Source organism: Mauremys mutica, chromosome 8 (assembly GCF_020497125.1).
Source record: "Mauremys mutica isolate MM-2020 ecotype Southern chromosome 8, ASM2049712v1, whole genome shotgun sequence".
NCBI lineage: Eukaryota > Metazoa > Chordata > Testudines > Geoemydidae > Mauremys > Mauremys mutica.
Window position 1 is genome coordinate 57,563,195 of NC_059079.1, and position 16,812 is coordinate 57,580,006.

A 16,812-nucleotide genomic window follows, 5' to 3' on the forward strand; every position below is an offset into this window, starting at 1 on the left:
ACCAGCTTCTTCGGAGGCGATTTAAAGGGCCCAGGGCTTCAGCCGCTGCGGGGAGCCCCGGGCCCTTTAAATCACCTCTGGAGCCCTGCTGCTGCTACCTCAGCCCTAGCCCCGCCACGCTGGGGTAGTGGTGGCAGGGCTCCAGAGGTGATTTAAAGGGCCTGGAGCTCTGTCACGGCTGGAGCCCCGGGCCTTTTAATTCGCCCGAGCTCCCAGACACCTCTGCAGCTGGAAGCTCCGGGGCGATTTAAAGGCCTGGGGGCTCACAGCCACAGAGCTTTTAAATCTTGAAAGGCCCCGCCCCTTCCGGTTGAGGCCACACCCCACCCAGAACTCCGGCGTATGGATAAGTCCTTTAAGTTACTTTCACCCCCGGGGAGGGCCCATGCACTGGAGGGTCCTGCAGACAGAGGAGATGTAGGGATGTGCATAGATTTCTTTTGACAGAGGGGAGTCAGAAATCTTTCCTCAGACCCCCTCCCTCCAAGCCAAGAAGGTGTTCAGTAGCACACAATGCATCATCGGATTTGCACTGGGGATGCAAAAAGAGGTGGTCATAGGGCCAGGAGGGGACTAGTGGAAGGAGGCCAGGAACAGGAGGCCCAAGGAGAGTTGAGGTGGAGAAGAGACAAGAGTAAACAGGGCATGAATGAAAAGCAGGCGGGTCCCTAGCCCACTCAGCTCCTTGGCTGGCCCCACTCGAGTTCAGCAGATGAGAGTCACGCCCTGTGTTGCACTGTTCTGCGTCGAAGCAGTTCAGACCCACACACTTTAGACACACACGTGATCCAACACAGCAGAATGTTTATTAGCAAAAATAATTTATTCCACTAACACAAGCATAGACACTGCACGCAGAGACCCTGGCTCTTTCTGGCGCAGCAGCCTGGCACTGGGAACAGAGCACAAACCAACCACCACTTTTAAAGTGAAGAAAATGAAACCAACCCAACCCTCTCATGACAATTAAAGATAAATGTTTCTCCTCCACCCATCCCGTAGCAGAGCATCCTGCAGACCTCAGCCTGGGGGCGACACACTGAGCTAAAGGTCTGGGTTGGGACCAGCCAAGTAGGGAAGCCGCTCTGCCCCTTACAGCAGACTGGCTGAGACAGATAATGGTGCAGCACCCCTCCCCCCACCCAAAGGAATCGGTTCTCTCCAGTGACACACAAAGACCCATGATGCCAGGCAACATGGAAGCGCATGTGTGACCCCATCATGTGATGTCAGAATTCCTTTGAGTGGCTATTTCCAACCCACAAACACCAGCTCATGAAGGACCAGGCATGCAGCAAGCTGCTTCAGATGCCAGGCCAGTTCAGATGGTTGAGGGGTGCCCATTAGTTCTGAGTGGGCTAGCACAGCTTCTCACGGGCACAGCCCTGGGAGGCTCAGATACATTCCAAGCCCCCTCCAAAAACCAAAATCCAGTAGCCCAGCAAGTCGGACCCCCAGCTCCAGCCTGTAGATGGCAAAAGGAAGGTAACCAAGTGAAAATCAGGGAGGAATCCACAGGTGATCTCAAAGCCAATGTTTTACAGCTCAGGAGTCCAGATTTTTTTTAAAGGCACATTTTAGAAAAGAGCAAAGAACTCAGCTATCCCAGTCTGGGCTTAAGAAACATCCCGGCGGGCTTAGGTCAGATCCATCAGGACAGCACAAGCCCATGGAAGGGAGAGACACAGGAGCCTCACCACTCCCAAAGGCAGGACCGGGTTACACTGGACAAGGCAGAGAGGCTCTGGGCAGGAGATGTTCTCAAGCACCAAGTGGGGGATGGGAAGGGTGCTCATAGATTGCTCTCCACCCCCAAATTCCAGGGCTGTCCCCGTTTCCAGGCACCAGTTCCTCCCATCCTCCTCCCCGGTTTTGGGATGCAAAAAGAAACAATAAAAAAGCGGGGAGATGACAAAAACCAGGTCAGGCTGGGTGTCACTCATCAGTGCTGTAGGAGCCCCACCAGCGGCAGTGTGAGTACAGATCGGCCACTAGCATTTTTACAGCTGTCTGATCAGGGTTAGACGCCAGAGGCAGAAGCACAGGCAGCCAATCTACATTAGCTCTCCACCTGGCGATGGAGCACAAAACCACACCACAGACAGCTAACCCAGCAGGTCCCCCAGGACAAGGTATGCAAAGGTGACTAGTGATTTCAGATGCTACACTTGACACGCCTTGAAAGGGGCTGGATTTCCGCCTGTGACAGTAAGGCCCTTTCGAGGCCTCTCAAGCAGGCTAAACAAAATCCCTGGTAACTTTTGAAAAGCTTGGTCCTAACTTGTAACTAGTTGCATGCACCCTCTGAAGAAAGCCTACGGGTACCTGGGGTTACTTGGATGGTACCAGGAGCTACATTCAGAACAATCAACAAGCAATGCTCCTTCACCCAGTGTGCAGCCAGCCTCTGGATCTCACCAGCCCAAAGGTCATTTGCACAGTGCTAGACAGTCCCTGCCTTGCAGACCTCACTCTAAATAATACACAAACAAAAGGACAGGGGATGGGGACCCAAGAAGAGCTGGCGTATGAATGGGGATAAGTTAAGTGACTCTTGCAATGCCAAGATTTGCATTAGGATTCTCTTTCCTCAGCTCAACGGTGACTCCAGTACAGTGGGTTTCATAGAAAGGTTGAACGAAGTGACAGCATCTGCAGGCCGGTGAGATACACTAACGCTAGGGGTCAGAGATCGAATGCTCTGGGCTGACAGTGCTCACTATACAAGGACGTGGGAGGGAATATTTCCAGTACTGAACAAGCGCCCAGGTGCATCTGGGAAACTTGAGTCCAATTCTGGGTGCTTGGATTTCAAGACCAAAACACAACACCCAAATGCATAGCTGGGCACCCTAAAGGAGGTGCCCATGCTTGCATGCTGAAGCAGGTGGGAACAAAGTGGAGTAATGGAGCAGCACAGGACTTCCTGGTAGGTTCTATGGCTTTTCATTGTACTAGGGGAATTTGGCTCTAAGGCTGGCCCCACCCACGGTGCCAAAAGGAAGAGTTCCAGTTTCTTCCCAGTTTCACAGACTCTATAATATAATATAGGCTTGGGGGGGACTGGCAAAGCCCACCACCTCCTCCCACTTCTATTTTTAAAGCATGAAGGTAGCAGCAAATCTGCCTGCAAGACTTTCAGAGAGGTGGCTCGTTGGCCCGAGCATGCCCCCAGCAGGTGAAACACAGCACAGGCTGACACAGAACCCTGCCAGCACTAATGCCACCGCGCCACATACAGAGGAGAAGGCTGGGGACAGCCTCAACATGACAGGCCAAGGTGGCACAGAATTAGATGCTCCAGCAGAATGGTCTGTGGTCAGACCAAGGGTCCGTGTCCTTTCCCACCCACCTGTGCCCATGTGCACTCTGGGCTGCAGAGAGGCTGGACGTAACAGCTGTTCTGGGCTAACGGAGCAACTCCTCCCCTGCAAGCCCTGAACTTCAGAAGCCAGATGCCGATTGGTGAGTCTGACCCCTGTGGCCATTTCTCTCTGTCTCTCTCACAAATGCAGAGCCAGCATAGAAGGAACCCAAGAGCGTGAAGCAGGTGGTATTTCAAGACAGGATTGAGATGCATTAGGATAAGGAGAGCAGTGGCTCATGACACAAATAGTACATGGGGGTGGGGAGGAGTGTTACAGGTCAGGATTACGGTGAACTGGCTTAGCTCTGGCTACACGGCTTCCTCAGCACCTGTCTGTGTTATGTGTATCTCCAGCCAGTGGCACCGCAGTCCCTTATTTGTGTGTGGGGGGTGACATACACCCTGAGCATAGTGCGAGAGCACCTTGGGTTGGGTAGGTTAGCGATCCTGGCCTACAAGAGTGACGGAATCATCTGGCAAAGAGAAAGTTCTGCACCCTCTGGGGCAGCCTGGGCGCTTTGGGCTGGATTCACTTTCACCGCGGTGCAGCAGGAAACAGACCAGAAAGGAGACTCCCCCCAATCCTTACCAGTGGCTGAGCTACTGTAAACAGGGAGGCAGCTAGAACTCCCCACACCTCTCCCAGTTCACTCCGTCCTCCAGCCTCCCACCCTGACCCGACAGTGGCTCTGCTAGAGGTCTCTGAGGAGCTCAGGTGGCTTGGTAAGGCTCTTGGATCCCAGAAGAACACCCTGCCATATCTGTCCGATGGGCGGCCCCATGTCCGTGTGGCCAGTGGTGGCAAGATCCAGAAGCCGTCCAGCTGCACCCACTGCCCTAGCAACCCTGACAGAGAAAGTCAGACGCTTTTCCAGCCACAGACCCCCGGAAGGAATCGTTAGCACTTGACCTATACCATCACCCCCACCCCGTCGCACCCCCTAGCCTCACGCCGTGGGGAAGCCGGGGCGGCCCTTGCGGTGCCTCGTGCGCATGCGGAAGAAGGTGTACATGCCCAGCAGGCACATGGAGGAGAGGAAGTACAGGATGATGCACAGGCTGACGTCCAGGCGGGAAAAGCCCACTCCCAGCATGCGGAACCAATGGTTCCTCCTCAGGGCGTCCCCTTCGTCCTCCTCCAGGGCCCCAATGAGCTGCTTGGAGCCCAGCCCCCGCCGCCTCAGGCGCTCCCAGGCCGCAGCATAGTCAAAGGCCTCATGGCTGTCGTCCGCCAACAGCAGCGGGATGGTGTCCCTCTTGCTCAGCCGCCGCCCCTTGTTGGCCGCTGCAGCCTTCAGGGCTTTGCTCTTGTAGTGCAGCTCGCTGAAGGAATCCAGGTCCACAATGTCCTCCTCCAGCTCCTGCATCTTGGGGTTCATCCGGACGATACTCGGCTTCCGTGGCCCCAAGAAGCCTCGTCTCTCCGAGCCACCCACCTCCATTCCCACCCCTGCGCCCTCAGGTTTCCCTGGTCGTCTTTCTTCCCCCTCCTCTTCCCCCTCCCCATTCCCTCCTCTCTCCTCCCGCTCCTCTTCCCCCTCCCCATTCCCTCCTCTCTCCTCCCCCTCCTCTTCCCCCTCCCCATTCCCTCCTCTCTCCTCCCCCTCCCCATTCCCTCCTCTCTCCTCCCCCTCCCCATTCCCTCCTCTCTCTTCCCCCTCCCCATTCCCTCCTCTCTCCTCCCCCTCCTCTTTCTCTTCCCCATTCCCTCCTCTCTCTTCCCCCTCCCCATTCCCTCCTCTCTCTTCCCCCTCTTCTTCTTCTTTCCCATTCTCTACCTCCTCCCCTCTCCCATTCTCTCCTCTCTCTTCTTCCTCCTCCTCCTCTTCTCTCTCTTCCCCGTCACCCATGGCCCACTCTCCAGCTCCCTCCTTTGCCTCCCGGCTGCGCCTGACCACCAGAGCCCTCTCGGGCTCCGTGTAGTCTAAGAAGATGTTGGCCGGGGAGAAGTGGGCCTTGAGGAAGCGCAGCACGGCTACCTCGTCCCACACGTGGCGCCTGTTGACCACACCGTGACACGGAGGGCACAGTTCTGGGGGAGGCCACTGCAGCTTGGGGAATTGGGGGTCCTCGGTCTCAGTACCTGGATAAATCAGATGGAACAAAGGCCTCAGACACAGTCCCACCAGGGGCTCCAGAAGCAGGACAGTCCCAGCACAATAACCACAGCATTTAACATCCACCCCATAAGCCCTGAAGGAAAGGGAGTAGGCTCTGTGCCTTATGGATCTTACAGACACACCCCAAGCCTGCCCACAGCCCTCCAGCCTTAGCCGGTTCTCCCCTTGCTAGCGTGAGACTCCCAGCAGGGAGCACAGTTCCAGTGGGATTCGCACGTTGCCCTGACTGGGAGGTCATGCACAACTCGCTTGCAGGAGCAGCTCCACTTGCCCACGTGCCTTTCAGCCACCCTGAGGGGCAGGGAGCAGGCGTGCAAGAACCCCCAGCCTACCAAGTGCCAAGAACAGGCTCTTGTAGCCAAGAGCTGCAGCCGCTTGAGACTTGGGAGTCTCCTCCCTGCCCCCTCCCTGCCCCCCAATTGACCGACCGGAGCAGGGACCGTCACCCCACAATGGGACCAAGGCCGGTAGTTTCTCCCAGGCTTCAGTGGGCTCTGCCCTCTCCCTGCCAGAGTCCCTGGGTGTCAGCCTGGGGCGTTCCAGGTGAATGCTGTGAGCTGGGGTGGAGGGTGCTATGCCTAGGGTGACCAGACAGCCTGATAAAATTGGGACTGTCCCGATATTTAGCTGTTTGTCCCACGTCTCGACCGATTTTTGGTCGGGATGCAATTTGTCCCGATATTTCGCTCCACCGGCAGCACTGCCCCGCTCCCTCGCTGCTCCACTGGCAGCACTTTTTTTTTTTTTTTAAAACACCTCCGCCGGCAGACCCACCCCCCCCCCATGTGTCCCGATATTTTCTCCCTCTCATCTGGTCACCCTAGCTATGCCCCCCACCGGGGGAGGCGGCACTGACAAGCAGGAAGTCATTCCCCCTTCCTTCCCCTGCCTGGCCACTCTTGCTCCCTCTTCCTTCTCAGCTGCCAGCTGCTTTTGTCCCAGCTCCCCCTGAACTGGGCTCTAGAGGCTCGTGTGCGAAGGGGGAGGGGCAGCGTCTGCACACGAATGGAGCATTTGGAGAATCGTCTCGGGAGCAGGGTCCTCCCAGGGCACGTGGCAGCTTTTAAAGCCCCCTGCGGGAAGCCGGATAAGATTTAACTGCCTCTCTGGGGCGGTCTCTGGCTCAGCACCACCAGCTGCCTGTTCCCTTCACCTCGGGGGTCTGCGATCTCTCCCCACGGCCTTCCGCCAGCCCCCTGCCAGGCTGCAGAGTTAACCCATGGCTACCCACCTCCTGCTTTCAAAAGAGAAATGAACGGACAAAGCTGGCCCGCAGCATGCAGGCAGAGCGCTCTCACAGCTCCCTGTGCCCGACTTCCCCCTTCAGCCCGGCTCCCCCCGCAGTTATCAACCTGCGAGGAGAGACGTCCCCTCACTGCGCAGCAGTGGCAGGGCAGGCACAGCGTTATCGGGGAGCTGAGTCAGCCCAGCCTATGCTTTACAAGCCAAGGCACCAGCCGGCCCATAAGGTTCATCTCAAATTCCAACCCCGCTGCAGTCAGCTGTCCCCAAGACCCTGTCCCCCATCCCTCCCCAGATACGGCCAGAGGGTCTGGACCCCCTGCACTGGGGGATAACTTCTCCCTCAGGCACCTCGTTCCCCTCCTTCCTTGGCCAACACCAGCCTCACCAGCAGGACACCCCCTTCCCCACCTTACCTGCCAGCCGAGCGTTGACCCGGTTGTGCCTTGACCAAAGCCAGAGGGCTGCCTCATCCACGCGTCTCACTTTGTCCATGGACTCCGCTGCCATGCCCTCAAAGTGCTGTGCGCACTCCCGGCAGCCAAAGAAGGACCGGACGTAGCCGCGCATAGCGCCAAGGACCTCGAGTGGGCCTGGAGGGTGAGACAGCTCAGTCGGCTGGGGAAACCCTGGCAGCTCAGAGAAGCACTGTGCCCGGCGGCCTCCCTGCCGTCCACACTGCCCAGAGGAACCCAGGTTCTTTGCAGAGTGCTAGCAATCCAAGGCCGGGTGGGTCCACAGGACCAGCCAGCTCAGGATCACAGTGCCACGGAGCAGGTGGCCTTAGCTACACTGAGAGGGCTGTGTGAGGCCCAGCACGGGGCTTCCAGTGAAGTGTGAGACGCTTAGAGCATTCAGCCCCACCTGCACCGGGAGGTGCTGGCATGGTACCATGGGACACCATGAACCAGGCTGGGCAAGGGGATCCTGAGGGAAACCAGCAGAGATACCAAAGGCCGGCTCTGCAGTCGGGCTTGTATGTCCTGTTTAAGACACATCCCCTGTGACCCAGCAGGCCCTGGGGCTAGTGTTCAGCTGTCACTAAAGAGCCACACTACAGAAGAGCTAGATACTATTATTGCTAGCTGTGAGCCAGAGGGGCTGGCTGAGCGGAGACAGCAGCACATTTGGCCCTGGGGCAGGACAGAGCGCCAGGCGCAGCTGATTGATGAGAAGATGCTAAGATTCCACACGGGAGCGCAGCCCCCTTGGCTGGCTGGGAAGCTCAGCGCTCTGACCCAGACGTGGGAGAAGTGGCAGCCAACCACCTGACATGAGAGCTGCAGAACGCTCATGCTGGGGGATCCAGCAAGCCACAAGATACAGGCTTTAGATACAGGTGCTAGGCATGCAAGGTGGGGTGAGAGAAGATTGGGGCATTACAATGGGCCACCTAGTGTGGGGCTTACCAACTCCATGGCTACAGGGAAAGGCTGGAAGGGCTTTCCAAGCAGGGACTGCAACCCTTCTAAAACCCCAGGACTGCCTTCAGCTTTCTGGCCGGAGCCTACCTACACTCCCTATCCCATTTCCCATGGAGCAGCAGCTCCCGGAAATTCCCGAGCTACGGCCAAGGGGAGCTATCACGGTGGTTCCCACACTCCTTTCTCTATGGCCAAGAGCTAGATCATCCAGCACGTTCAGAGTGGGACGCGCACGGGGTCGTGTGTTTACCTGTGCCCAGCCTGCGGTGTCTAGTCGCCTGCACTGTCAGGAGGTGGAAGAGGGTCCAGAGGGAGCAGGGGTAGCCTCGGAAATGAGGTTCGCTTCCTTGGCAACCCACCCATGTCACGTTGTTCGACAGCACCGCTGGGGCTTGACCCTGATGGGGAGAGAGACAGGCAGACAAAGAGTAACAACCTCAGGGCTAACGTGGTGGGCAGGGGAGGGAGAGCAGAAGGGGACTGAGAGAAAAGGACTGGGGGAGGCAGACGCGTGCACACACTGCAGGGCTAAAGGGAAATCATCTCTATGTGACCCACCTCTTTTCTGTTGGTCAACACCAGCTCCAAGGCACTGTAGGGAATGCTTGATTCTCTCACGTTCCTCAGCCACCTGTCCACAGAGCGCAGGAAGTTCCGGACAAAGGGGCGGCCAGGAAAATACTACAGCAAGAACAGAGCGAGGAGGAAATACGTTTAACAACAAAAGCCTTGCTACCCATTATGGTCGACGTGAACCCAGGCGTGGGAGAAATTCCTGCTTTGATTCCAGGGGACATTTGGAGACCTTTACTGAGCATGATGGCTAATAGGACACCAATCATCCTACAATGATAAAGTCAGGTTCTTAGCAATACTATCATGTCTCATATGCCCTTTGCTAGCCTCTCTCAGGTGGGAAATGGGGTGAGACCCTGATTGTAAGAAACTCTCGGCAACTGCAATGCCAGCCTCTCCCAGCAGGAGTCACTGCAGGGAATGGTGCAGGAGCACTGGCTGCGGGGAGCTCAAGCTACAGTACTCTCAGGCTGTCCAGCTTGGTATGAAGCCTTCCCCCAACGATCCAAGCAGCCAGCACTGGGAAGCCCTTTCATCTGTATTCAAGCTGCCACCATTGTGAATAAGTCAGCCCTGTGGGCCAACAGCCAAGATCCAAATCTCAATCGTAACTCCAAATAGTCTCCGAGGAACACGAAAAGCTACTTTGACAATAAGTCAACACAAATCCGATTAGTATCAGCACTTTAAAACCGCAAGCACTCCAGGGAGGGGGGGAGCGAGTGACTGAGGTGGGGGGAAGACCCACCTCAGGGACAAACATAAAGAGAGGAGACAGTGTAGATGGGTAAAAGCAGGAGGTGGGAACCCAGGAAAGTGCGGGGGGAATGAAAGCAAAAGGGTCTAGCCTCCATGGATACCCCATTATGCTAGACAATAAACAAACACAGGGAACTGACATTTCTGCTGAGGAGCCCCCCTCACCCCTCCAAATCTCCTTTCAAAGGCTCCCAGGGGATACTGGAGATTTGGGGTGAGGTTTAGCAGGTGACCCATTCTAAAATAAATGCTTCTCTCCCCGCAGGCCTACACGTCTCTGGGAAACGCGAGATTTAAGGATCAGAGTCTGGACATCCAGAGAAGGCAAATTCCCTGCAACTGTCAGGAATGTGGGAATCCTGGTGACATTGCTCCGTCTAGTGGCCTAAATCTGAAACACCTTGCACTGAGCACAAAACTGTTTCCTCTAGACTATGGTACACACCCAACCACCAGACTGAGGAGGCAGAAGGGGGAGAGGTTGCAAGAGAATCATTCCCCTCCCCATCTATACCTCCACACACACCCATTCCCCTTCCCCCCATCCACACCCCATTCCATCCACACACACACACGCCCATTCCCTTCCCCCTTCTACCCCCCATACCCCTCCCCATCTATACATCCAACACACACCCATTCCCCTTCCCCCCAGCCACACCCCATTCCATCCACACACACACCCATGCCCCTCCCCACCCTTCCACGCCCCCCATCTATACCTCTATACACACCCGTTCCCCTTCCTTCCCACCCACATCCCATGCCCCTCCCAACCCTTCCATCCCCCCATGCCCCTCCCCATCTATACTTCCACACACACCCATTCCTCTTCCTCCCCCACCCCATTCCATCCACACACACGCCCCATTCCCCTCCCCATCCACTCACCCACACTCCATTCACCTCCCCATTCATACCCACATCCCATTCCATCCATTCACACACCCATTCCCCTCCACACCCATTCTCCTTCCCATCCACCCACCCACACTCCGTTCCCCTCCCCACCCACACCCCATTCCATCCACACACCCCCCATCCACACACACTCCCACCCATTCCCCTCCCCACCACTCCACCCCCCATGCCGTTCCCCATCTATACCCCCCACTGACACCCCATTCTCTCCCCATCTTTACCTCCCACACATACACCCATCCCCCTCACACCCCATTCCCATTTCCCCCCCCCCCCCCAACATCTCTGCACTTTGCAAGGAGGGAGGGAGCTTGGCTGGTGAACTGGGTTCCTTGTGCTATTTCAGTCTTGGACTCTCTGTTCCCTGCATCTGAACAGCTTTGTCTCCTAATCTGGAGCTGCATTACTACAGCTGTCTGACACCAAACACATTTCACAGTATAGACTGGTCCCCTGAAGGTTCCAGAGCCTGGGGGGCTGGTGTAGCAACACCCCCCCACCTCCCCCGCCCCAGCTGCCCTTCAGCTGTCTGAGGGTCGAAGACAGCCTGCACTCTCCTGGGGGATTGTATTTTGAAGGGGAAGGTGGCAGGGTGGGGTATTCATTTAATGAAATCTTCTGTGCTCAAGAAAGTGAGAGAGAGTGAGAGCATTAGCTAAAGCCAGGCCACAAGCAGGCTAGGTGTTAAGCAAGCTTCAGCACAACCATGCCAAAGCACCTCAGGTCTGACTCACATGGCCACTGGCTATTCTAGTCCTGCCCTCCTCACACACTCCCTTCCAACGCACCTCAGTCCTGCCCCGCACCATCCCTGCTAGTCTAAGTCCTAGTCCCTTCACAGGCACAGCCGGCCAGTTTTGTTAATCATGCAGCAGTTGGGCAATTAGGGAAAAAGTAATAAAGGTCTAAGCTGAGAACCCAAGACTCATTGCACTAGTGACCCACATTTAGATTAATAGATTTTAAGGCAAGAAGGGACCATTACAACAATTTACCTGACCTCTTGCATAGTGCTGGCCACAGAACCACACCCAGTAATCTCTGCATCAAGCCCATAACTAGAGCATCTGCTTTAGAAACACATCCAGTCTTGATTTAAAGGCTTCAAGTGATAGAGAATCTACCCCGTTCCCAGATAAGATGTTCCAATGGTGAATCACCTTCATTTCCAGCCTGAATGTGTCTAGTTTCTGACCACTGGATCTCGTCAGGCCTTTTTCTGCTCCATTAAAGAACCCTCTATGATCAGAAATGTCTTCCTCACATAGGCACTGACACTGGGGCTGGAGCACCCATGGGAAAAAAATGGTGGGTGCTGAGCACTCAGCGGCAGCCCCCCTACCAAAACCTCCCCCAGTGCCTCCTGCCTGCTTCCCCCTCCCTCCCAGTGCCTACCATGGATCAGCTGTTTCGCGGCATCAGGAGGCGCTGGGGGGAGGAGTAAGGGTGCAGTGCGCTCAGGAGAGGAACTGGGCAGGGCGGGGTGGAAAGAGGCAGGGAAGAGGTGGGGCAGGGGTGGAAAGAAACAGGTGCAGGGATGGGGCTTTGGGGGAAGGGGTGGAGTGGGGGCAGGGCCTGGGCAGAGCCGGGGGGAGCACCCCGCAGCAGATTAGAAACTCAGCATCTTTTAGACCAAGGGAAGGCAAACTATGGCCTGCGGGCCGGATCCGGCCCATCAGGGCTTTCAATCTGGCCCACGGGAATGCCAGCCCCATGGTGCAGCGGGGCTAAGCAGGGCTGCCCAGAGGATTCAGGGAGCCCGGGGCAAAGCAATTTTAGGGGCCCCTTCCATTAAAAAAAAAGTTGCAATACTATAGAATACCATATTCTGTGGGGGCCCCTGCAGGGCCCGGGGCAAATTGCCCCACTTGCCCCCCCTCTGGGCGGCACCATGTCCCTGCGGCCTCGGGGGGTGGGGAGGGGAGGATGAGGACAGGGGACTCCGTGCACTGCCATCTCCTGCAGGCACCGCCCCCCGCAGCTCCCATTGGCCGGGAACAGGGAACCACAGCAAATGGGAGCTTTGGGGGTGGTACCCGCAGGCGAGGGCAGCACGCGGCGGAGTAGCCTGCCCTACCCCACCCCCAGGAGCCACTGCCGGACATGCTGGCCACTTCCACGAGCGGTGCGGGGCCAGGGCAGGCAGGGAGCCTGCCTTAGCCCCGCTGTGTGCCCCTGCCACCCTGGAGCCTCTTGAGGTAAGTGGCGCTGGGCCGGAGCCCGCACCCCAAACCCCTCCTGCACCCCACACCCTCTTCTGCATCCCTGCCCTGAGCCCCCTGCTGCACCCCTCTGCACCTCAACCCTCTACCCTGAGCCCTGTCCTGCACCCCAACCCCCTGCCCCAGCCCTAGCCCTAGATTCATGGTCCTGCACACAGTTTCCCCACCCAGATGTGGCCCTCGGGCCAAAAATTTGCCCACCCCTGTTTTAGACCATGATCAAGTCACCTCTCAGCCCTCTCATGGAGAAACTAAACAGACTGAGCTTCTTACATCTCTCACTATAAGGCACGTCTTCTAGACCCTGAATTATTCCAGCAACTATTTTCGGAACCCTCTCCAGTTTTTTAAATCAAACCCAAGTTTCCAAAGGAAATGGGCTTGTGTGCAAGAGGTCCTTAGTGGTCCCTTGCTATCACAATCGCATTGCACCCTGCATGAGGAGAGTTCTTTCATCCTGTGAAAGAGGATTTCCAAAGCTAAGTTCTGGAGGGTTGTATAGGAGAAAATATACGGCCGCCAAGCCACCTATCTGCCATAGCAAAACAGAGGTGCCCATGACACTTCCAAGCTGCTCACTGCAGAGGGCATTGCTGTGTGTGCGCTTACCGATGCAGCCAACACAGATGCTCAAGGTAGGGGTGGGAGCAGGAGGAAAGAATTTGCATCAAGGTCGGGGGGGGGGGGGAAGAGAACCAGCCATGGTGGTGCCTTCTTGCAGGAGGTTCAGGGGGAAGTGGCTATGGTGAATGGCTGAGCACGGGTGGACGGGGTTTCAAAAGGCATGGCTCATGTCCAGGCTCAATGCGATTGGTCACGTCACCAGTGAAGGTTTGGGAAGGGCACATATAATTTTCATGCCCGGCGCAGGGGATGATGCAATTCCAATTTCCCATTTATCTAAACAAAGGCCCCATTATTCACAATCAGAGCTCAAGCAGAGTTAGGGACTAGGGCCAAGCAGCCAGAACCGAGGGGGTTTGTTAGAGGCCAGCTGAGGCAGAGCAGCGCTCGAGCCCTCCAGGGTCTCGTCACAAGGGCTGCTACGCGGGTCGGAATGTGGGGTGTGCGAACGGCATGGAGATGGGGTTCTCTGGAGACCGGTTCAAGCAGAACGCGTATGGGGATATGCCCAGCTTCGTTCGCTACAGGATTCAAATACCAGCCTGCCCCTCCTCTAATCCAACTGAAGGGGAGGTCCAGTGACTGCCACGGTGGCAAGTGAGGCCCCAGCAAAGGCCCTGCATCTGCTCTCAGCATGAGGGGGCTACAGACCACCCAGGCCTTGCCTGGCTGATGACTCCTTAGCGCTCACCTTAGCCAGCACCGCCACAAAGTCCTTCAGGGCCCTCACCCGCTCTCCCGTTAGGACAGAGAACCGGGCCACCTCTACCCGCAGGGCATAGTGCAGCGCGGACTCCAGGTCAGCCATGTACACCTTTGAGCTGGAGAGCGGAGGAGAAAAACAGGGCGTTAACAACTGTCTGAGCCTGCTTGCAGAAAGGGGGTCCTTGACCCTTGCTCCAGTGAGGGACCTCAACTGTATCCCCCCAGGATCCGCCTGGGAGGAAAGGACCCCTCATTACAGCTGCGAGTCCTGGCCCCTTCTCCCACGAGGGGATGGCAGAATTCAGTCACGACCCAGAGTCTGGCTTCACCCTGAGAGGCCAAGGTTAGCTCAGCCTCCAGCTTCATTCAGCCCCCGCAGTGCCCTCACTAGCAGCATGGCACTCACCCCCGTGGGGCTAGAGGCGAAGGGGCCTGCTCTCTTTATTCTGAAGCAGCAAGAGGAATAACAATGGTTGTGTTTTTACAGCCGCTCTTCACCCCTTCCCCCCCCATCACAGCAAAACCAACAGCAAAGGACCTGCCAATCCACAGCTAAAGCAAAGGAGGGACGGTGGGCGGATAGAAACGGGGGGGGGGAGGGGCAAAATACACCCAGGACCCCAGCACGGTACAGACGCCAGCAGAATGCGCCCCACCACAGAGCCTGCAGGCCTCCTCTGGGGGGAGAAAGGCAATGAGCTCTCCCTTCCTTCAGCAGGGCAGGGGAACACCTCCAGCATCCCTGGACAGCGAGGTGGGCTGGGGGAAGGGATGGGGCAAGGAGCAAGCAGCATGACCACATCTCTTCCTGCCGCTGACCCAGCTTGCAGCCTCACCCTCCAAGCATAAGCCCCCTGCGGTCCCTTGGGAGCAAGCAGCCCAGACCTACCAGTGTCAAGGCCCTTACACTAAACTCAAACAGCAGCAACCTGGGGCACAGGGAGCTGTCCCTCATTGTAGGGCTCCAGGGAGAGTCACCTCAGTATTTGGGCTTTGGTAGCACCATACTGCAGAGTGAAGCAGAGCCCTGGAACCATCTCAGCTACTTACAGAGCCCCACTAAGACATGTCATCACCTCCACCCTCCCCTGGCTTCCCTATGCCCCCGACTGTCCCAGGAACCCCTACGTGGGGAGGTGGCCATCGTCTTAATCTGTCCCAATCCCAATGCTCCCCAGAGCCGTTTGTTCAGAATTCAGTCCCCAGTTCATACTGGCACCTAGGGTGACCAGATGTCCCGATAAAATCGGGACCGTCCCAATATTTAGCTGTTTGTCCCACGTCCCGAATGATCTTTGGTCGGGACACAATTTGTCCCGATATTTCGCTCCACCAGCAGCACTCCCCACCCCCCTTCTTGCTGCTCCGCCGGCAGCACTCGGCTTTTTTTTTTTTTTTTTTTTTTAACTCCGCCGGTGGACCCCCTGTCCCCCTATGTGTCCCGATATTTTCTCCTTCTCATCTGGTCACCCTACCGGCATCTCTGTAATGACTGAACTCAGAGCCATGTTCTTCACTGCTCTCCACTGACCTGGGGTGCGAGATCACAAGCTGCCAGTACTTTCTCTAGTCACCCTGCCCAGCTTCACCCCTCCTGCACTGCCTTGTCTCTAGTCCCGCCCAGCAGGGTAAAACAGGTGAGGCTTGCAGCACGGCCTGGATGTCAACCGGCCTCGGCTCTGCTGAATGGGGTATGCATCCAAGAGCAAGTTCCCCAGCAGAAGGTCCCTCTGTGGAGAAAGCCCCTGGCCCCACCTTCCGCCCTTTCAAACCACGGGGCCGTCAGCTCCACTGATCACCCCTGTAACGTAGGGGAAGGTGAGTGTGACACTCTAGGGTTTCATAGGCCAATGCCTGAAGGTCCACTCATAAAAGGCAGCCAGCGCAGGCCGCGGGAGCATGGCTGCTTCACATGACCTTGGGACCCAGCACTGATAAGCAGCAGGCCCATCCCATGCTAACTTCAGTGTCCGAATGGTGCCACCCCACGCAGAGCACAGTGTGCAGATCTCACCAGCAAGGGGCAACGGCACAGAAAAGGGCAGGAAAGGCCCAGCCCCTCCAACCAGGTCCAGATGGCAAGAAGCTGTTGCTCTCTGAGCATCCAAGAGCAGTGACAGCAATGAATGACTCCTTTGCCCCAAACTGCAATACGGTACCCATGCTCCTCCGACTCTGCTGCTTCGGCCAATTGCTTGCCCCGGCCTTGGCGTCGTAGCAATCATTTCATGCCTGTCAAGCCGACTGACCATTCCTCTGCTCCCCTTGTCTGCACGCGCTCCTGCTGGCCAGGCCTTCTGAATCCCCTAACAGGAAGCATCAAGCTCCCGAAGCCAGTCATAATGCTGGAGGCCCAGCACTTACCCAGCTGAGGGAGAGCTCTGCAGAGGAACGCGGGCAGAGGGGGTGTGTAAATGGACAGACAGGAGAGTGGAGCCGGGGGGTGCTCACCGGTCTGCAGCCCTCCGCGGGGTGGGGGTCGTCTTGATCTGCATGTCTGGTGCCCTGGTCGGCGCGTAGGGGCCTCGCGTAACCCCAGGCAGCCTCCGCAGGAAGTGGGTGTAGAAGGATCGCGCCTCCATTTGCCTGTTGGGAAGGAAATGGGAACACGTGAGAGGAGCCTCTTCCACTTGAACAGGGGGTCACCTCTTCACCCCCATTAACCCTTCCATCACCACAAACACAGCTGCCTGCAACCCTGAGGTTTGTCACACTCAGGCAGGAGGCCAGACGTGTCCTTGGGGATGGGGGTGGGATTCCTGGCATAACAATGTGCGCTGTTCCCATCTGCTTCCACCCTCCCACATGCACCGGCAGGCCCCACACACCCAGGGGGCCTCCATGGGTCTCCT

At 56.9% G+C, this 16,812-nt stretch overlaps 1 protein-coding gene across 1 annotated transcript in view; it reads right to left on the minus strand.

Moving 5' to 3' along the window:
* Window positions 1-787: 787 nt before the first annotated feature.
* QSOX1 (quiescin sulfhydryl oxidase 1) overlaps window positions 788-16,812 on the minus strand; it is a 40,779-nt gene continuing 24,754 nt past the window's right edge. The window contains exons 7-13 of the mRNA XM_045027157.1: window positions 16,412-16,546; window positions 13,947-14,076; window positions 8,712-8,834; window positions 8,404-8,551; window positions 7,146-7,322; window positions 5,143-5,450; window positions 788-4,866 (exon numbers count right to left, since the gene is read on the minus strand). Coding sequence (XP_044883092.1) covers window positions 4,315-4,866; window positions 5,143-5,450; window positions 7,146-7,322; window positions 8,404-8,551; window positions 8,712-8,834; window positions 13,947-14,076; window positions 16,412-16,546 — 1,573 coding nt within the window. The 3' untranslated portion in view covers window positions 788-4,314. The remainder of the gene's footprint in view (window positions 4,867-5,142; window positions 5,451-7,145; window positions 7,323-8,403; window positions 8,552-8,711; window positions 8,835-13,946; window positions 14,077-16,411; window positions 16,547-16,812) is intronic.